The sequence below is a fragment of the Chrysemys picta genome, chromosome 4 (assembly GCF_011386835.1).
Source record: "Chrysemys picta bellii isolate R12L10 chromosome 4, ASM1138683v2, whole genome shotgun sequence".
NCBI classification, from domain to species: domain Eukaryota; kingdom Metazoa; phylum Chordata; order Testudines; family Emydidae; genus Chrysemys; species Chrysemys picta.
The window spans coordinates 82,529,839-82,552,213 of record NC_088794.1 but is presented as its reverse complement, the minus strand read 5'-3'; the positions used below and the strand labels follow the sequence as shown (position 1 = coordinate 82,552,213).

General features: G+C 46.2%; 1 protein-coding gene across 14 annotated transcripts in view; it reads left to right on the top strand.

Annotated features, from left to right (window-relative positions):
- Positions 1–22,375, top strand: part of PHF21A (PHD finger protein 21A) — a 280,949-nt gene that overhangs the window by 222,313 nt on the left and 36,261 nt on the right. For all 14 annotated transcript variants that reach the window (XM_065592842.1, XM_024100578.3, XM_065592847.1 and 11 more), the window contains 2 exons: positions 8,138–8,335; positions 19,420–19,671. In XM_065592842.1, the coding sequence (XP_065448914.1) occupies positions 8,138–8,335; positions 19,420–19,671 (450 nt within the window). The remainder of the gene's footprint in view (positions 1–8,137; positions 8,336–19,419; positions 19,672–22,375) is intronic.

Here is a 22,375-nt window from a genome sequence, read left to right as displayed (position 1 = left end):
GGTACTATCTATGGCATTCCTATCAGATCCGAAGTCCCTACCTCCTTGAGGCACACAGCTTTTAAGTCACCTGGAGTGGAGCACCCACAGGGACATCTCTCAAAGAAGAAGAGGAGGTTACTCACCCTGTGCAGTAACTGACGTTCTTCGAGATGAGTGTCCCTGTGGGTGCTCCACTACCCACCCTCCTCCCCTCTACTTCGGAGTTGGGGTAGCCTCCGTTGTAGAGAAGGAACTGAGGAGATTGGCCACGCATGCGTACTATTATCCTAGACTCACAGCGGGGGCAGCCTCTGCGCATGCGTGGCCAGTACGAGTACTGCTGCGAAAAATCTCTGAGCGAAGGTGCAGGGGCGCACCAACACCTGGAGTGAAGCACCCACAGGGACACTCATCTCGAAGAACGTCAGTTACTGCACAGGGTGAGTAACCTCCTCTTACGGCCACGAATGAACCATGCGTTCCAAGTCTCATGAGACCAAGAAATAGCCGCACTAATCACAGATCCGCCAGTACCTATTACAGACCCGATGACTCCGCTGGCATCCTGGGAACCATCAGTCTCCAGACAGATGCAGTTTACAATATTGACTCCTCCAGCAGAATGAATACCATTAATCCCATGGAGACTTGGAAGCGCCTCGGGTCCCCACGAGTTATTCGCATTGGAGGGACTACAGTCTCCACGACCCCCAATCTGATCACCAAGTTGAAGAGACCCTTCACTAGCTATGTTCCTGCCGCCTACCGTTCTGGCGGTTCCAATGGCACCAACATTTGGTGAGGTTTCTGACTTCTCTGATTTGGAGAATATGGATGTCCGACAAGGTTCACCACTCCCGTTCCAGAAGCATGACTACCCAAAGTCTTTGACAGCACCCTGGCTGTTCCCCACCTTGCCTTACCCGCAGAGTTGGTATCCGGCACCATGGTCACAGGGTATGCAACAGCAGGGTCAACCGGGCTAGCTATATTTGAGCTCATGGCCCTAATATTTACTTCCAAATGATCCTTCTCAGTTTGGGAGGACTCTCCCACTTTACCACAACAACCCTCATCAGGTAAGCGCTCCAACATAGCGCTGGATGATGCATCAATTAGCACAACTCTTGATGGCTCCAGAGAGTCATCCCTCATATTCTCCAGACGCAGACGCCTCTTCAATCCACTTCTCTCCATTGGACAACTATTGCCAGTTTCAGGAATTGCTGCAGAGACTAGGCAATGCCCTAGAAATTCCCTTAGAGGATGCACAAGACAGTCAACACCAGCTGCTTGACATCTTGCACACGTACTTACTGGCGAAGGTGGCCCTATCAATCAATGACGCCATCATCCAATCGGCACACTCTGTATGGAACAACCCGGTCACATCTGCACCCACCCCGAAAGAAGAGATACTATGTCCCCACCAAAGGGTCAGAATTCCTGCTCTTTTATTCTCCATCAAACTTATTGGTCATCCAGGCAACTTCTGAGTGTTCCAAGCAACACCCCATCTGATAGAGAGGGTAAGAGGCTAGACCTCATGGGCAGAAAGGTCTTCTCCTCAGCGGGACTCCAATTTTGTATTTCAAATTACTTAGCCCTGAGGGCCAAATATGATTGTATTAACTATGGGCAATTGGCTGAGTTTGCAGACAAGTTGCCCTCATGAGATTGCAGCCAATTCTAGGCAGTTTTTCAGGAAGGCAAGTTACTCTCCAGGTCCATGCTACAGACCACAGTGGACTCTGCAGACATGGCTTCCCGTGTCCTGATAATGGGGATTGTCATGAGGAGGGACTCCTGGTTACACTCCTCTGGCTTCCCCAGGGAGGTGCAAAACACTGTAGAAGACCTCCCATTTGACGAATTGCATCTCTTCAGTCAGAAGACAGACAAGTCCCTACATTCCCAAAAGGACTCTAGAGCCTCTATCTACACACCTGCACTTGAGAGGAAATTCTACCACGTACTGCACAATGGACAAGTGGATCCTAGATATCATCCACAGCGGCTACATCACAGAGTTTATGGCGACACCCCCATCTCGCCCTCCTCCTCAGTCCACACACATAGAACACTCACACGACGTCCTCCTCCAACTCAAGGTTAACTCCCTATTACAGAGGGGAGTTGTGGAGCTAATACCAGACTCCCTTCAGGGAACAGGGTTCTACTCGAGCTACTTCCTAGACCCCAAAAAGACTGGAGGATGGAAACCAATATTGGATCTCTGACACCTCAGCCATTTGATTTCCAATCCAAGATTTTGCATGTCATGCTCGTAACAATCATTCTCTCCTTAGAAAAAGGAATGTGGTTTACGGCTCTTGATTATGCAAGACGCCTACTTCCATATCAATATGCAACCAACACATAAAAGATTCCTGAGGTTCAAGATGGGGACTCGGCATCTTCAATACAGGGTTCTACTGTTTGGACTTACCATTTCCCTCTGAGTATTCACAAAAGTTTTCTCAGTGGTGGCAGCCAATCTCAGACATCAAGGAACTCTTGTTTTTCCAAATCTGGATGACTGGCTGATAGCAGCATGGACCAAACAAGAGGTCCAGGAATCAGCATCCCAACTGCTTCTACTCCTCTCCTCCCTGGGGGTCAACATAAAAAAATCAACTTTAAGCCCTATGCAATCCCTGGCGTTCATAGGAGCTCTCATAGACGTGACTTCCACCCCAGTTTATCTACCAAGGGAATGATTCCAGACAATGAGGGAACTAATCACTTTGGTGTCTTCCAACCCTTTGGTTTTGGCCAAAATCTGCCTCTTTCTCTGGGGACACATGACAGCCTGCACATATGTCATTCCCTTCACTCACCTACACCTGCGCTGCATTCAGTTCTGGCTACAAAGGGTCTACTCCCCCACGCATCAATCCATGCACACACTGCTCCACATGCCACCAGAAGTTCTCTCCTCACTCCAGTAGTGGATGATCCCGGTACAAGTCCGCTCGGGGATGACCTTCCTCCCATCCTCGCCCACCATGACGATCATAACGAACACATCCCTCATGAACTGGGGCGCCCACATGAGTGACCGTGTGACACAAGGCATGTGGACAACATGAGAGGCCAGGATGCACATAAACATGTTGGAACTCCAGGCAGTACGCAAAGCTTGACAGGCGTTCCTTCCAACCATCCAGGACCAACACGTTCTTGTCATGTCAGACAATACCACCACGGTCTTCTATATAAACAAGCTGGGGGGGGGGGAGGGGGACAAGCTCTTGAGCCCAGTGTGTGGAAGCTATGCATCTTTGGGAATAGTGCACCATTTTTGACAGCAGCCTATCTACTGGTCACCCAGAACATGATTGCCAGTGCTCTCAGCAGAAACTTTGCAACCGACCACGAATGGGAGTTGCACAGCCCCATAATGATGGACTTCTTTGGCCGATGGGGAACCCCAGTGAGGGATCTTTATGCATCCCACGACAATACCAAATGCACACAGTATTGTTCAAGGGGAGGAGTTGGAACTCAATCAAAGTCCTCGATTGGCCGGACAGGACGAATTATGCCTTCCCCTCCCAACCCCTCCTATCACAAGTGATCCACAAGATCAGATGGGAGAAAGCAACAATTATCCTGATCGCCTCCTTCGGGCCTCGCCAATTTTGGCTCCCACTTCTCTGCATGTCAAAGCACCCCCCACTAACGCTTTGGACATTGCCAGAGCTGCTGACCCAATACAACGGCAGACTCAGACACCCCATCCCTCCCCCAACTAGGGGGAGGGATTGATCAGTGGTTTGAGCATTGGCCTGCTAAACCCAGGGTTGTGAGTTCAATCCTTGAGGGGGTCACTTAGGAATCTGGGATAAAATCCGTACTTGGTCCTGCTAGTGAAGGCAGGGGGCTGGACTCAATGATCTTTCAAGGTCCCTTCCAGTTCTAGGAGATAGGATATCTCCATTAATTTTAAATTCTAATCCTAACCTGCACACTCTTCACCTGATGGGTTGGGTTTTGGATGGACACGTCCACTAGTGCAGGAATGCTCTCTGGCAGTGTGATATGTCCTCTCAAGCAGGAGGAAGGAGTCCACAAGACACTTGTATCGAGCCAAATAGATGTGTTTCGCTGCCTGGGAATGCCATCCAGCAGGGCTTTGTCTCTGAAGCAGTAAGCATCCCACTACTCTGGGACTATTTCCTTTATCTGAAGGACTCAGGACTGGTCCTCAGTTCCATTAAGTTGTATGCAGCCGCCATTAGTGCTTTTCACCCACTGGAGGACAGCCATTCAATCTTTACCCACCCATTAACTGTATTGTTCTGGAAGTATCTTCTGTGAAAATAACCCCCCATTCAGCCTATTGCCACCCAGTGTGACATTAACCTAGTCTTCACCTCGTTGATGTCCAACCCCTTCAAACCTACGGCTTCATGCTCACTATTTCTCCTTTCCATGAAAGTCACTTTCTTTGTCATCATTACATCGGCTAGGACGAGTGGCAAACTGGGAGCCATGATGGCTTACCCCCCCTTTACCACTTTCTATAAAGACAAGATGTCTTTATGCCTTCACCCCAAGTTCCTATCCAGGGTAGTTTCCCAATTCCACCTCAATTACCTACCTTCTTCCTCAAGCCTCGAATAAGGAAAGAAGGCTTCACTAGAAGTTCGAAGGGCATTGGCTTTTTATCTTGAGCGGACAAAGCTGTATAGGAAATCCCTTGGGCTTTCCATTGCCATAGTGGAGAGAATGAAAGGGCAAGTTATTTCCACCCAGAGAATCTCCAAGTGGATCTAAGGGTGCATTACATGCTGCTATCAGGATGATCCCCGCCTGGAGGGATTCAGGCCCATTCCATGAGATCATAAGCATCAACTACAGCCGCACGCCACAATGTGTCCCTCGCAGACAGTGAGGCAGCCACGTGGAGCTCAGTACACACCTTTTCCACGCACTACACTCTAGTGCAGGGGTTCTCAAACTGGGGGTCGGGACCCCTCAGGGAGTCACAAGGTTATTACATGGGGGGTCACGAGCTGTCATCTTCCACCCCAAACCCCGCTTTGTCTCCAGCATTTATAATGGTGTTAAAAAGTGTTTTTAATTTATAAAGGGGGTCGCACACAGAGGCTTGCTATGTGAAAGGGGTCACCAGTACAAAAGTTTGAGAACCACTGCCTAGTGCATGATTCTCCAACGGACGCTTGGTTATTTGTTACTCACCCTCAGTGGAATACCATAGGGACCATCGCTTGAAGAAGAAAACGAGATTACTTACCTGTAACTTAAGGTTCTTTGAGATGTGTGGTCCCTATCTGTATTGCGAGCCCATCCTCCTTCCCTTCTGCTGCGGATTCAACAGCTCTGTAGTAGAGAAGGAACTGGAGACGCCGGCGGCCCAACGGGCCCTTTATCACCTCGGACGAGACCATGAGGCAGCACAGGGCACATACACCAACAGCTGAACAGTACTACTTTCAAAAGGTCTGGCTCCAGGCGCATGATGCTCAGTGGAATACAGATAGGGACCAAACATCTCAAAGAACTTTCAGTTACAGGTAAGTAACCTCATTATCCTATGTCAACTTTCTTTGGTGTCTGGACTTCTCATGCTCATTTTTCCTGCGAATTCAAACTTCCCCAATTGCTTTGGGAACAGTGTTGTCATACAGTTTTCAAGGTGTGGAACATCCAGTATTATACCTACACTGGAAACTGCAGTGAGGAGAGATTAGATTCTTCACCATCAAGCAGGAGTGCTTCGCCATCAGATTGGCTGTAGGGCTTTAACATTATTATCTTTTAGGGGTTCCCTTTTACCTAATAATGGATCATGCATCCTTTAAATGGTTGCAGGCGACGAAGGACAATAATCCTGGCGTTACTCGGTGGTATTTGGTGCTGCAACAATGTGCCTTGCATGTGCAAAACCAAAGGGGTTCACAGCACCAGGTTGCAGTTTCCTTTTCCCAAGATAGTGGGGTTATTGCAGAAGGGGGAGATTGGGCCCTAAAGCCCATTCTGCAGGGGGAGGTGTGTGATAGGGTCTATCAGGCCTTCTCTGCCCCCTGCTGGACATTCTCTGATACTCCCAGCTAAAAGTAAACCTGCTCAGACCAGGGTACCAACAAGATTTAGTCCTCCAGAGGCCGAGATGGGTCTGGAGACAGTGACCAATCAGGAGCCAGCAGACTAGTTAAGAAGGCTTGCCTGCCTCTTCTGAGGGATCCACGTCTCATCCAATTCTCAGTGCAGGATGAGACTGGGACAGAGGAGGAGCTCTCAGTGCTATGCGAAAACCCCAGGGCCAAGTCTGGGACTTGCCCTCAAGCACTGCAGCTAAGAGCTTGCTTTTGAGTTTTGTTTGTTTAAAGGTTGGTTGGTTTGTTTATTTTGTTTTGTTTGTTTAAAGGTGCAGACAGCCAAATTCTGAAACTCAGGGGTTTAGAAACTGATGCCAAGTTTATGGTACAAGCCAGGTTGGTCTGAGCAGGTGGCCACAACTTGATAGAGAATGCCTGCAGCACCATGGTTGGCCCTGTAGGGACACTGTGGAGCAGCCCCACCTGTGACAGAGCCAAATTACAGTTGCACAGGCAACCTTAATTCAGGCATTTCCTAACTTGATAGCTTGACTTTACAACCTTAATGTTCTTTTACCATAGTTTTTTTTTATGTAATTTCTTAATGTTAAAAAAAAAAAAACACCAACCCAAAAACAAACATTTCATTGGTTCATTGGATCATCAAGCTGATCCCTGACATAGGTCATCAGCAGGGTTGATATTGTTGATATTGTTGATATTGTTAGATCTACAGCACAGTCCTCTACTACTTGAACTAATGGAATAACTGGTAGCAGTAGAAGGCCGTTATCTTGTGTGTGGACCTGCCATAAGAGGGGATGGAGAAACACTTTGCAAGTGGATTTCATAGCTGTTTGCTAGAGAGCAAAGGAGTGTCAAAACTCAGCAGTTGTGGATTCAATTCCAGATTCTGTAGGGAAATGGTTTCTAATCATTTTAGTGTCCCCAGCCTGTCTGTCTCCTTCTGCTCCTATCCCCCATTTCCCCAGCTCCTTCCCATCCCTCTGCTCCTGCCCTTACCTCTTGCCCATGACTCCCCTCTGTTCCTCTCCCCTCCCATCCCTGGCTCCCACTCTTCTGTCAGGGTCCTAACCCTTTTGTACCTGTTCCCCTTCTGCTCCTGTTTGCCCCTCCTGGCTCCTGCTCCTAACCTCCCTCTTCTCCAGGCTCCTTTTACCACCTCCGTGTGCTCTGCCCTTATTCCCCTGCCCTGCATCACTACCCCTCGTGCTTGATTCTAATCCCTTTGCATTTAAGTTGGGCTGGTTCCTGGGTGCCAGCGGTGGGGAGCATTGAGAGCACAGAAGGAACAGTATCCCTTTTCTCACTTCCTGTGCCAGGCACCATAGAGACTCCCCAGCTGTCGGGAGGACTAACTGCAGGGAAAACCCTGCTCAATCCCTGCAGCTGCAAGCTGGAACCTGTTCACTTTGTAGGCATAGTGCATGTGCAGTCTAGCTAACATGTAGGTGCTGTGTGGGGATGGAACATGCTCAATGCAGATGGAATCTTCAGAGAATTTAGCTCTGAGACTCTTAACAAGTCTCTATTGAGCATGTGCCAACTGAGATTTTTCAGAAGCTTATGAATTGGCCAAATTTTGGTGAGTTTTCATAGGGACAGCAAAAAGCCCATCTCTATCATTAGGGCAACACCCCTGCTAAACTTAAAGTCCCTGCTCCAAAGCATGGAGGCAAATCACCCATTAGGCCAATGGCAGAGTTGGGAATAAAACCCCCATCTCATGAGTCCCAATCCAGTGCTCTATCCACTAGACCACACTGCTTCCCAAATCCTAAAAAAAGAAATCCTGCTGGAACTTCTGAACAAGACTTTTTCAGTAAACACTTTACTCTTTCTTCTTAAGCGGTGCAGGAGGAAAGGGTTTATTTTAGGCAGTGCTGGGGTCAGGATTTCTTTTATTTCTAAACATATGACCTGTTTCTCTTACCAGAGTGACAGTATGAATCCTTTGTGTTTTGCCACCATAATCCAGTAAAAAAGGTCCTAAAGCATTGTCCTCTTATAAATATGCAACTAAATTCAATAACCATTTATTTCTGTTTGTGTTTCTGTTCTGATAGAAGAGAGTGGTGGAACAGCTACGGAAGAATCTGATAGTAAAGCAGGAACAGCCAGATAATAAATTTCAAATACAGCCATTGGTACAGTCAGAAAACAAACTACAAAATCCACAACAGCAACCACTACAACAAATACAGCAGCACCACCATCAGCAGCAGCAATCTACTGCACCCTCTCCAAACCTGATTGGATCACAGGTAAAAACACTGGAAGCCTTTCTGTGATATGCAGGGCATGTTGCTTATTTAGGGTGAAATTCATCTCTGTGCAGAGGGATGAGCATAAAGGCTAATTTAAGTCCTTGAAACAGAGTTCAAGTGGGATTTAAATGGTGTGTAGGCCTTGTGGTGGCCCTCTGTGCAAATGAATTTGCCCCTTTGGGCACATACATGTGGGGTTCCGTTCCTGGTCCCTTCTTTTGCTGTCACTTCTAACCAAAGTCAAAATAAATTGCCGTTTATGATTTCTGTTATTTCTTTTAAAAGCGGGGTCAGAACCTCCAAGTTCAGGAATGGAGGAAGTACCACCTTTTTAAAAAATAAATTGTAACCCAGTATTTCTTCTAGTATGCAAGGGCAAGAATTATAGCCCATAAGGCATCTATACATAGTGAGTCTGAAGAAGCCGTTAAGGTCTATTATATCAGTATGACTCATCCCATACAGTGGAACAGTTTTCTAGTTCAGGAGCACAGAAGAGCAGAGGTTAAAACACAATGCACTGTAGAGCAGGTCATGTTTACCTATATAGGAGTATGGTAGAATTCACTCTTGGAGTTCCCTTAAGTATATGATTCTTTCTTTTTAACCTTCAGGGTCTACTCTGCACGTAAAACTTATACTTGGAACTAGGTGTTCTGTGATCACATAGGTCCCAATTCAATAAAATACCGTACTTGAAGTTAAGTATATGCTTTAGTGTTTTGATGAATCAGAATAATAGTTCTTCGAGTGCTTGCTCATGTCGATTCCATTCTAGGTGTGTGCACGCCCATGTGCGCAGTCATCGGAGATTTTTACCTTAGCAGTATCCGTAGGGTTGGAAATGGCACCCTCTGGAGTGCTATGCTCATGCATTGGTATATTAGGCGCTACCAACCTTACGCCCTCTCAGTTCCTTCTTACCACCCATGATAGTTGGTCAGAGCGCCTTACCTTGCATTGCAAGAGTGTTAGCGGTTCTTAATAGCCCATTGTCTATCTTCTTTGTATATAGTTCTTAGGTAGTTAGTTAGCCATTAAGTTAAATGTTAGTTTAGTTGCTAGAGTCCTGGCTGGGACTTTGCCCCAGAGTAGGGCATGCCCTGTTCCCCAGGCTTCAAACTGTGTTCATCATGCAACAGACCAATGCCTGTTAGTGACCCCCACAGCAGCTGTTCGAAGTGCATGGGAGAATCCTATATAAAGAACAAGTGCAGGATTTGCAAGAACTTTTGTCTCAAAACCCAGAAGGAGTGGGATATCCGCTTGAAAGCCCTCCTCATGGAGGCTGCACTTCATCCGACATCAGAGAAATCCCGGTTGGACTCCACTTCCAGCACTTTGGTGTTGGTGTGGAGCACTCAGCCCGGCACCGTTCCCCCTCGTCGGTGCCCAAAAAGCATCCCCCTGACTTAGGACCCAGCCCCACAACCTCGGTCTCCAGCACCATGCTCTCTTTCTACCAGGCATGGAACACCAGAATCGAGGCACTCATCTCCATACTCTCAGTATCGGCCAACCTCTCACCAGAGATCACCCTGGCGCAGATCCCTATCACCTAGATGATCTCCCAGGCATTGATCCCCACCGGAGTGGGACTGCTCACCATCGCGGCACAGGTCTCCTCCATCCCGGTACCACCTGATGGACAGATACCGATCCCCACACTCTAGGCATTGGTCTCCTGCAAGGGTCAGCCAGCAGACAGGCCTCCAGCGCCCCGCCTTGGTCACTGGAAGGAGACTGGTCCAAGTCAGAGCCGGAATTCAATCCCTCGTCAAGGAAGCATGTATCACAGTCGGCCCCAGAGACCAGCACGACATCCACGGTGGCGGCATGGCAGCAGGGCCAGTGGCCTGCTCAATGGCCTTGTTGGAATCCTTGGGGCATACCAATGATGCTGGTTCCATACTCCCACCACTCATCCCTGGCCGCCTTGGACAAACCACTCCCAGCACCGGGTTCAAAGCACAGTGCGGAATCTAACACAGGGACAGCACAACAGGCGTCAACACCTAGAGAGCCGTCCCCAGAAGGGAAAGGGGAACCCACCCCTCCACCTGCGATGCTCTCGTCGTCTTCGTCGCCAGATGAAGCAGTGGAAGGGCCCTCCCAGACTGATAGTCTCCCCCCCAAGCTGTCCTTAAGAGAGTGGCTGACAACTTAAACCTGGAAATTAAGGAGTTGGCGGAGCAATCTGATGACCTTTTCAATGTCATATCTTCCACCACCCAGGCCCACATCGTGCTGCCAGTCCACCCATGGGTCCTCAAGATCACTAAGGCGTTGTGGCAGACCTCTTCCATTCTGCCCACTTCCAAAAGGGCGGAAAAGAAGTATTATGTCCCCACAGAGGGGTTTGAATACCTCTGTACGCACCCAGCTGCTGGGTCTCTGGTTGTGTCCACAGTCAACAAGAGGGACAGGCAGGGACAGGTGAGCAGCATGCCTAAGAATAAAGATGCCAAGAGACTGGATCTTTTTGGCAGAAAGATTTATTAGGCGGACTTGGTGGCCAGGGTTGTTGCCTCTGCAGTGGTGATGTGACGCAGCTCTTGGCTACAATCCTTGGGTTTATCCCAGGAGATGCAGCCCACTCTCCAGGACCTCCCGTATGAGGGAGCAGGGCTCTTCTCTGAGCTCAGGGACACAAGGCTACATGACCTTAAAGACTCCTGTGCCAGCCTTCACGCTCCACAGCAGGCTAGGAAGCAGTTCTCTCCTCCTCGGTCCTGGGGACCTCCCCAGAAGGGCACCTATAGGAGAAAGGACAGAGACAAGGGGTTTAAATGACGATGCCCCTCGTCCTCCCATTCGCTTGCTCAGCCCAGTCCTTCAAGACACCATGGGAGCCAAACACAGGCATTCTGAGGATGTGCTCAAGGATTACACCCCAGTCATATTCCAAGATCCACCCTCCTATTTTTCCCTCAACTGTCTGCGCCCCTTCTGGTCAACGTGGTTGCGAATAACCTTGGACCGTTGAGTGCTCAATGTAATATTCTCAGGCTACATCCTACAGTTCTTAGCCTCCCCTCCTCCCCACCCCCCTTCCCCATTCCTCTTCAAGGACCCTTCTCATGAGCAACTCCTCACCCAGGAGGTAGACAACCTCTTCAATATGGGGGCAGTAGAGGAGGTCCCTCGGGAAATGAGGGAAAAAGGGTTCTACTCCCATTATTTCCTAATCCTGAAAGCAAAAGGGGGCCTGCGACCCATCCTAGACCTGCGACACCTCAACAAGCATCTCAAAAAGTTGAAGTTCCGCATGGTTTCCGTGGCCTCCATTATTCCCTCCCTGGATCTGGGAGTCTGGTATGTCGCCCTCAACTTAAAGGAAGCATATTTCCATATCTCCATCTTTCAAGGACACAGATGGTTCCTCTATTTTATGCTGAGCCAGCACCATTTCCAATTCCTGGCACTACCCTTTGGTCTCTTGTCAGCCCCAAGAGTGTTTACAAAGTGTATGCCATCAGTGGCATTTACCTGAGGCATTGGGGTATTCAGATTTATCTGTACTTCAATGACTGGTTCATCAAAAGCCAATCCTGGGATCAGGTGCAGCAGCACCTTGACCTGGTTCGCTCCACTTGTCACGATCTAGGTCTGTTAATAAACGAGAAAAAAATCAACTTTAGTTCCAGTGCAGCGCGTAGAGTTCATTGGAGCAGTCCTCGACTCCACTTGGTCCAGAGCCTTCCTCCCCGAAGCCCGATTCTGAGCCATGACAGACATTATCTCGTGCATGCGAGCCCACCTTCTCACCGCCATTCACACGTGCCTGAGATTGTTGGGTCACATGGCAGCCTGTACTTACGTGGTCCAGCATGCGTGGATTTGCCTCAGGCTTCTACAGGCGTGGCTGTGGTTGGTCTATATCCCCAACAGACACAACATAGACCTTGTAGTAAAGGTTCTGGACCACATACTGTCGTCACTCACATGGTGTTTGAATCCCCTATCGATGTTGGAGGGAGTCCCCTTTGTGGCCCCGGCCCTGTTGGTTACCCTAGTCTACGATGCCTCAGATCTGGGGTGGGGAGCCCACCTGGGAAATCTCAGCACGCAAGGTTGTTGGTTGAGTAACAGTCGCTTCCTATACATAAACGTCAGAGAGCTCAGAGCGGTTCGCTTGGCCTGCCAAGCTTTCTTGCCTCATATAAAGGGCAGGTTGGTTCAGATCCTGACGGACAACACTGCCACAATGTTCTACATCGAAAAGCAAGGTGGAGCCCAATCGTCAGTCCTTTGCCAAGATGCTCTCAGGCTGTGGAACTTCTGTGTTCAGCATGCCATTCATCTCTTAGCTGCGCACCTCCCTGGGGCCAGGAATGCGTTGGCAGATTGCCTCAGCAGGACCTTCTCGTCTCGCCATGAATGGTCACTCCATCTGAAGGTGATCAGCATCATTTTCCAGTGGATTTTTTCTCTTCCAGGCAGAACAGGAAGTGCCACATTTTCTGCTCAATTCGGGGGATTGACAGAGGTTCCCTGTCAGATGCCTTTCTGCTCCCGTGGTCGGGGGCCTTCATGTATGCCTTCACTCCAGTGCCGTTAATCCATAGAGTCCTCATGAAGATCAAGCAGGACTGGGCAAAGGTGATTCTCATAGCGCCGGCTTGGCTGCACCAGCACTGGTTCTGCACGCTGCTGGACCTTTTGGTGGCCGCCCGGTTACAGCTGCTGCTCCAACCAGACCTGCTGTCCCAGAACCACGGCAGTCATCTGCACCCAAACCTCGCAGCGCTGTACCTGACATCTTGGCTGCTACATGGTTAAATGCAGAGGAGCAAGATGTTCGTCCGGTATCCAACAGGTCCTGTTGGGCAGCAGAAAGCCCTCCACCTGGCCAAATAGAAGCGGTTCACATGCTGAACCTTGAATAAAGGTATTTGGCCCGAGCGGGCCTCACTGCAGTTAATCCTGGACTACCTTCTGTATCCCAAATTCCAAGGCCTGTCTCTTTCATCTGTTAAGGTCCACTTGGCTGCTATTTCAGCCTTCCATCCACCGCTCCAGGGCAGGTCGGTTTTCGCTCAGGACATGGTCAGGTTCCTCAAGGGCTTTGAGCGCCTCTACCCCACGTCTGGGACCCCATCCCTCTGTGGGACCTGAATCTTGTTCTGTCGTGGCTCCTGGGTCCCCCCCTTCAAGCCTCTGGCTTCCTGTTCCCTCCTCTTCTCCTGGGAGGTTGCACTCTTGGTTGCAATAACATCTGCCCACAGGATCTTTGAGATTAAGGTGCTTGCCTCAGAACCACCCTGTACGGTGTTATACAAGGACAAGGCAAAACGCTATGATCAGGCAAAAATGCCTCCTCTGGCGATTTTGACCACCCCCTCAACCATGGCACAAGCTTCTTCGGCAGCTTTCCTAGCTCAGGTGCCTATCCAGGATATCTGCAGGGCTGCTAGTTTGTCGTCCATCCACACGTTTACATCTCATTCAGGGCCGGCTCCAGGCACCAGCCTGGCAAGCAGGTGCTTGGGGCAGCCACTCCGGAGGGGGGCGAAACATCCAGGTATTTGGCGGCAATTCGGCGGATGGTCCCTCACTCCCTCTTGGAGCAAAGGACCTCCTGCTGAATTGCCGCCGCAGATCGCGCTCGCGGCTTTTTGGGGGGGGGCTGCTTGGGGCGGCCAAAACCCTGGAGCCGGCCCTGATCTCATTACACGCTTACCCAGCAGGCCCAAGACAATGCAGGCTTTGGTAGAGCAGTGTTGCAGGCCGCACAACTATGAACTCCAACCCCACCTCCAGGGGTACTGCTTGTGAGTCACCTAGAATGGAATGAACATGAGCAAGCACTCGAAGAAGAAAACATGGTTACCTACCTTTTGTAACTGTTGTTCTTCGAGATGTGTTGCTAATATCCATTCCATTCCCCACCTTCCTACTCCTCTGTCGGAGTTGCAGGAAAGAAGGAACTGAGAGGGCGTAGGGTTGGTGACGCCTAATATACCGACACATGAGTGTGGCACTACAGAGGGTGCCACTGCCGATCCTACAGATACCGCTAAGGCAAAAATTTCCAATGACTGTACACGTGGGTACACGCACACCCAGAATGGAAGGACATGAGCAACATATCTCAAAGAACAACAGTTACGAAAGGTAGGTAACCGTTTTTTTGGACCGGTTATTCAGTTGCTTTCCTTGTTAATCTTTTCCCTTGGAACAGTAGGGGAATGATTGGGGCATAGAATCCTAACTAGTTAATCAGGGTGACTCATCTAGCTGTTTTGGACCTACATTTTTAAAAAAAATTCTATTTATGAGGTTTAGCTAATTTATATTATTTGTGACATAGTATAAAATAAAAAGGAAATACAACAGTTGAACAAAATCAGTTTCTCTTATTGAGTGTTGAACAATAAAATTCTATTTAAAAAAGACTAAACAAAAAAGAAAACCTAAATGAGAGTGGAGAGAACAATATGTATTAATGTGTCTCAAAACATTTACAGGCTGACAGTGGATCACAGTTTGCTATGTGATTGGCCTTTGTGCTTTTCATTCAGGAAACTTGATTGCAAAAGAAATCTTCTGCTAGTCTCTGTGTTCCGTGCTTTGCATTTGTGTATTAACTTTCAGGTCATCTCCTGTGTTGTGTAAGTTGAGCTTTTGTTCAAAGTTAAAGAGCCTCTAGTGAAACTACCACAAAACTGCCAGACACATACTCTGAAAAAGATATGGGGTTGTGGTAATCAACTGAACATGAGTGCCCAGTGCAACACTATGGCCAAAGTATGTAATTTGATCTTTGGACACCTAAACGGGAGTCTCACACTCCAGGGCAACAGCACCTGTATTTCCCTTTAGTGGCCCAACAAGGGCACCCAGTCTCAGGCTTCAAGACCCCCAGCCATTGCCTCTCTTGGGTGGAGACTTATGTCTTTCTCCCTTCCGACCAGGGTATTTCCAGGCTGAAGAGTTCCCTGCCTTCACTGTTATTCCCAGCAAAAGACAGTCTGCCTAAGCAGGCCTGCCTCTCTTCTTTCCTTGGAGATGGTACACAGTGTAATTGCTCCAGATATAAGTTACCACACAGCACCTTCTATGCAAGCATATTTATTCTTAGGGTAAAAGTATTTACAAAAACAATAAAATAACCTCCAAAAATGCTAATAAATTTACCAGGGATTCCCCCAACATGGGGCTGGCAGGTGAGTCCTTCAGACTGCCCAAATGGGTCTCTCTTTTGGTCACAAGTTCATTACATGCTCCACTCAGAACTAACACACTCATGAAGAGTTTAGTCCCTCCTTTATTCAGTTTGGAGATCTTTGAACTGGAGTTTCCAGGAGCAGGTAATCAGTAGACAGTTGGTTTCTCTCCCCAGGCCATAGCTTCAAAGGATGGATTTGAAGTGCATCATTTGCATTTACCTTACCCCCCCCAAGAATTTCCTAGGAAATCCACTTCCCATGTATTGCCACAAAAAGTCATTTGACGTTCCGAATGTCTTCCAGAGATTGCATTAATCCTCCTTCCTCATAAAGAAATTTCATACAATCCCACAGTAGTACACAAACATTTGCTTTTTCAATAGAATGGACCCCAAACGTAATTCAATAAGGTTTAACTTAATTCCATAAGGGTTTCCCAGGTTATTGGAGGATACTGTCATATCTGTCATGGTGAATCTCAAGTAGGAGCTGAGACATTATTTTACCTCTGTATTTTGCTGGAATACTGTGTCCAGTTCTGGTGTCCAGAATTCAAGAGGGATGTTGATAAATTGGAGAGGGTTCAGAGAAGAGCCAGGCGAATGGTTGAAGGATTAGAAAATCTGCCTTACAGTGATAGATTCAAGGAGGTCAATCTATTTAGTTTAACAAAGAAAGTTAAGGGGTGTCTTGATCACAGTCCTTAAGTACCCTACATGGGGAACAAATATTTGGGCTCTTCAAGATAGCAGAGAAAGATATAACATGATACAATGGCTGGAAGTTGAAGCTAGACAAATTCAGACTAGAAATAAGGTGTATATTTTTAGCAGCGAGGGTAATTAACCACTGGAACAATTTACTAAGGGTTGTAGTGAATGCACCATCATTGGCCATTTTAAAATCAAGATTGGATGTTTTTTCTAAAAGCTCTGCTCTAGGAATTATCTTGGGGAAGTTCTATGGTCTTTGTTGCACAGAAGGTCAGGCTGTTGATCATAATGGTCCCTTTTGGTCTGAGTCTATGAATAAGAACAGTGGCACTTGGACAACATCAATAAGCTGAAGGGCAAGGGACACTTCCATTGGAACAGAATGAATGAACAGTGTTGCATCCTAAAAACTATTCTAATCTCAGTTACACTGATATAAATCTGGAGAACCTCTGCTCGCTACCATTCACACTCTGCCCCATTTCTACTGACTAACAAAACGTGCCTTTTCTCCTTGAAGAGAAAAGCCTCTTTACCTACTAGGGAAAGTAAAATATTTGCCTCTTTTTAAAGTTTCCTGATGTCCAGTTTTGTAACTAATATATCTTCCAAGGCACTTCAACAGAATTAATTTTTTAGGTGCAAGTTCAAGTGAAATTCAAGTTAGGACTAGAGACAACCTAATTAGAAGTAAATATACTGCCCTAATAGTAACATTTTACTATAATCCATTATCATATGATTTGTAAAAATCTTCCTAAAGCAGCAAACCTGTTTTTTAAAAGTCACATTATTATGGATATGAAATTTTATGGTCTTATTGCTGATGTTACATCAGTATTCATACATAAACTGAAAACATTTCATATAGAAATATTCCATCTTTAGCTTCCAAAAAATAATTAACATGCAGCAACATGACAGAGGGAAATTCATTATCTGGACTCTGCTGATTAGAGGTTTGCTTTCGTTATGTATGATCTCACTAGAATCCCTTGATAGTCATGTCTTGTATAACATGATTGATTACATTTTTCTTTAAAATGTATGTGGGTGAATGTAGTATTCATGAAAATGATCCTCTTACTGTTATATCTCACTTGAACACTTTGTTCAATGCCACTGCACAACAGGAAGGAGGTTGCTTGTCCTGGAGAGAGTGCAGCAGAGGTCAATAAAGAAACTCATGAATAGAAGATATAAAGAAAGGTTAAGGGAGTTATTCTTATTCTTGTGATACAGAAGACAAAGTTATGAATGGGGTTGATAAAACTTATAAAGGGTCAAATTCACTGCTAGTGCAAATAGACACATGTGAGGGGTTCAAAAACTAGAGGATATAGTCTAAACAGTAGGAAATTAGAAGAATACTGGTAATTAAGGCAAAATAAATTCCCGAATAATATCATAAACCTACTGAAAAAGTTACCTGGGAAAACAATTGAAATTACACATGGATTTGTTTTTTAAGGAGGGGAAAGAATGGTGAGATTAAAATAAGCCAACACAAAGCAGGCATGTTAGCACCAGAAAAAAGTATCACCTGATACCTGGCCCAACATTTCTTCTGTTCTAGGGCATAGTAGCACTTACATCAGAGAAATGCAGGCCATGGTTCTCATTTTGTACTGGGAACATTTGATCATTCCATCAAAAAGTCTGGAAAGATGCTCTGACATCAGTATAGTTGATCTGATGAAAAAGAAAGCAAGTTCATTCACCAGTTCTTTTAGCTGCCATTTATCTTCATTTTTTTAAATGTATATTTTAATATGGCGTCATTTAATCTGGAAATAGTTGCCTTGTTCTCTTCTGCATGATTATTTCTCCTTTCCCATCTCTCCTTAACAAATATTTCAGTAGAAGTAAAATTTAAAGGAAAATATTGCAGGTGTAGTCTCTTTGGCCCAGTTTTTTAATGGTGCTTAAGCATTGCTTTGTTCAGTGTTGCAATGCCTAACTGATTTAGGAGCCTAAATCTCATTTTCAAATGGAATTTAGGCACTTGGGAGACAAACTCCTATTTAACGTCAATGGGATTTAGATAAGGTGCCTAAATCACTTTTGAAAATGAGATTTAGGTTCTTAAACCAGTTAGGCATTGCAGCTCTAAGCACAGCAATACCTAAATATATTTAAAAATCTGTGCCTTAACATATAAATCTTGGGAATTGATATTTGCAGCTGTAGTAGAATTAGGCATTTCATATGTGTGCTGGGACTAGAGGCTCCAAAATCGCTGTCTTCAGGTCAGACCAAGAGAAATCCCATTGTCCAGCAAGCTAGGACAAGGAAAATTCTGGTATGAACAAGTGAAATTTAATTGCTTACTGCCTGTTGGACAAACTAAAAGTCAACACTTAAAATGCCAAGATGCATTCAGCTTGAAGCTGAAAATAAAAACTGGCTCCCTCCCACAGGTGTTTCCTTGTAACAGAAATAGTGATGGAGGATTTTTCCACCAAGCTTATTATTTTTCTAGTTTCCATCTGTAGCCGCAGTTAGTTGGCCTCCTGCTCTTCTAAGGGAAGGGAAGAGTCCAGATAGCTAAATTACTGTACATAAAACTAAAAATAAAAAATGGATATCCAAAATTGAGATCTAGCTTTGTCCTTAAATATGTCAATGTTAAAATGTTTCCTCCTCCTTCCTCTAATAAAATGATCATTTTGGATAACTAAATTATCTGAAAAATAGAAAACTTCCCTCTAAAGGTTTGGATCTCAGCTGATGAGAGAGATGCTGGGACTGTTTCTTTGCTAAATGTGCTTTATAAATTTTCACATTTAAGAGATTGAAACTGACACTCATGACAATATGCATGTGGAATAATACAAAGCTCAAAGATGTAAGAGAAGTAAGTGTTATACCTCTACAAACACCTGATTAATCTCACAATGTGTTTTCCCATTGCATATGCATACTATGTATGCATTGTTCACAATACTTTCTGTATGATTGCAAGTTTTAGTAAAGATTTATCTCAGGGCTTTTCAGATGAGGGATTTTTTCCATTTCTCCAGTTTTTGCAGGCATAGGGTAAAGTGTGTGTATATAGAAGCGGACAGAATCAATGCTGTTTTTTTCCCTTCCATTTTTACCTATCATTTCTGACTGACTGAGCTCAAGTATAAGCAACATCCTGTCCAATATGTAATGTTCCAGACTCTTAAGCTGTGTTTTCTGTTTCCCTTAGAAATCTGTAACTACAGCTTCTATGATCACCACTAAGACACTACCTCTCGTCTTGAAAGCAGCAACTGCAACCATGCCTGCCTCTGTTGTGGGTCAAAGACCTACCATTGCCATGGTTACTGCAATCAACAGTCAGAAAGCGGTCCTCAGCACCGATGCACAGAATACACCAGTCAACCTACAGACGACAAATAAGGTTACTGGTCCAGGAGCAGAGGCAGTCCAAATAGTGGCAAAAAACACAGTTACTTTGGTAAGCCAGAAGAAAGAGTGTGTGTGTGTGTGTGTGTGTGTGTGTGTGTGTGTGTGTGTGTGTGTGTGTGTGTGTGTGAGAGAGAGAGAGAGAGAGAGAGAGAGAGAATGTGGGACTGTGTGCACCTGTGGAGCTGTGTGTATTTACAAAGGAGGACTACTTAAAATACTACTTATAAACAGGCTGGTTTTGCCCCACAGAAGGAAAAATGAACTCTTACACATAGGGACACGCAGTACCTCACTGATATTGTGAGGCTTAATTAGTTGTAATGCTTTGAGAGCCTGAGGGGAAAATATTTATTATTTATGTATGTTAATATTTTTATTGAATTACGTCATTGTTGTAATCACTTTCTGTGTAAAGCTTGCCCTAGATGCTGGGTCTGTGGACAAATACTGTTACTAGTATGAAGTTTGTCCTACCTGATCTGCAGAGCTCTGTTGTGCTAAAATGTTGTTCTGTAGTTCTGGTTTTGGAGGCCTTGTGGACTTTATTTATTTGGTTGGTATAGATCCTCATCTTATTTAATGTGTCAAACGCCTCTTGTTTTCTTTGCTCACTGAATCTACATAGGGTTAGGATACACCTCCCATCCCATCAAGTCTTCATTTACCACATCCTCTTACCAGGATCCAGCCATCATAAGCCCATATTATGGAAAGTGTCTCACTTTTGATTATATCAGGCTTTCAGAGAGTGCCTAGCAGCTGCTGTGTAACTGATCAGCTGCACAGAATTTTGTTTAAAAACATAAACAATAGCAACTGTGGAATTGGGCATTTGGGTTTCTGAGACTAGGCAATTGAACAGAGCCATTACAGGGAAGTTTTACTTTGTGGATAGGCTGATCCAGGGCTTTATCAACAGTGAGGCCAATTTATATCATAAATTTTCCTTTATAAAAGAATATAGCTTTGATGGATGTAAATAGTCAGTGTTTTGCTTCTGAATGAGCCAAATAGTTGTATTTGGGGTGGAGAAATCTCTTTAAGTGGAGTCTTTTTCCACCATCCCCAATGATGTGGTTATCTCCCAGAAGGATTGATAAATCTCTGCTCAGGTTCAGTCCTTGCTGAATAACTTACCCTGGTCCACAGAGTTGACCCTTCTTTTAATAATCACTAATGATTAAAGCTACAATTTAGTCACGGGTATTTTTAGTAAAAGTCATGGATAGGTCACGGGCAATAAACAAAAAGTCACTGCCAGTGACCTGTCCATGACTTTTACTAAAAATACTCCTAACTAAATCTTAGGTGCTCGGGGAGGGAGGGCGCTCCAGAGGACGCTGCTGCTCTGGGGGCAGGGGGTGCTCTGGCAGTCACTGCTGCTCCTGGGGGCGGGAAGTGCGGCCCTGAGCACCGCCGCTGCTGCTCCGGGCAGGGGATGGCCCATGGCCCCGCCACTGCTGCTTCGGGTGAGGGGGCAGCCCAGGGTCCTGCCGCCGCACCTCAGGGCGGGGGAGTGGCTTGGGGCCCTGCCGCTGCTGTTGCTCAGGGCTCAGTTGCTCCAGGGTGGCCTGGAGTGGGGGGAGGGATAGCTCAGTGGTTTGAGCATTGGCCTGATAAACCCAGGGTTGTGAGTTCAATCCTTGAGGGGGCCACTTGGGGATCTGGGGCAAAATCAGTACTTGTTCCTGCTAGTGAAGGCAGGGGGCTGGACTCAATGACCTTTCAAGGTCCCTTCCAGTTCTAGGAGATGAGATATCTCCATTAATTTATTTACTACTGCTGGGGGGGCGCGGCCCAGGGTGCTGCTGCTGCTCCCAGACTGCTGCTCTGGGGCAGCGCCCAGGACCAGCTGCCTGGGACTGCATTAACAACAGCCGCCGGAACAGCAGCCAACGTGGCCCTGGGGCCATCCCAGCTGCTCGGGCAGCCCTGGGGTCAGCCGCACCAGCTACTGCGAAAGTCATGGATGCCCTTCCGTGATCTTCATGAAAAGACTCACAGCTTTACTAATTATATGTGTTTCTATAGTGTTTCTATCAAGGATCTCAAAACATTTCCCCACATATTAATTAAACCTTAACAGCACGCTGGTGAAGTGTTAATATTGCTATTTTACATTGTTGAACAGAGCTACAGAAAGGGAAAGCTAACATTTTCAAGTGTACACTAAAGTTGTGTGTGTCTCAATTTTGAGTGCTCCATTGAAGACAACTAGGATCTACTTTTCAGAGGTGTTGGGCCACAGTAGCTTCCACTGATTTCAGTTAGAGTTGGGAGTGCTTAGCTTAGCCCCTCTAAAAATCAGGGCCAAGGTGTGGCAAGCTGGATAATCAGAATTAAAAGCCACTTTTGAAAATTCAAGCCAAAGTTATGAATTCAGAGTCATGTACTGGGTCATTTACAATGCTAGAAATAGAAGATGGGTTCTGGCTCCCAGAACTTGTTCTAACTACTAGAGACACTGCTTTATTCTTCTGCATATCATTCCACATGAGAAGACAGAAGTGATTTTACCATGTGAAGGTCCATCTGGCGGGGCAGCCAAATCTGGTTTTACTTTCTATCTTTTGTGAAGGCAGTTTTGACTTGTAAAACAAATGTGAAAGTTCATTACCTTCAAAGGAAATTGTTTTAGATGGCAGAGCCTAGTATTATGTACATTTAGATTAAACAAAAGGATGGTTAGCGTCAATTTGCAATACAGGATGTGCAGGAACCAAAATGTAAGGCCAGCTCTTTCTTTAATGTAG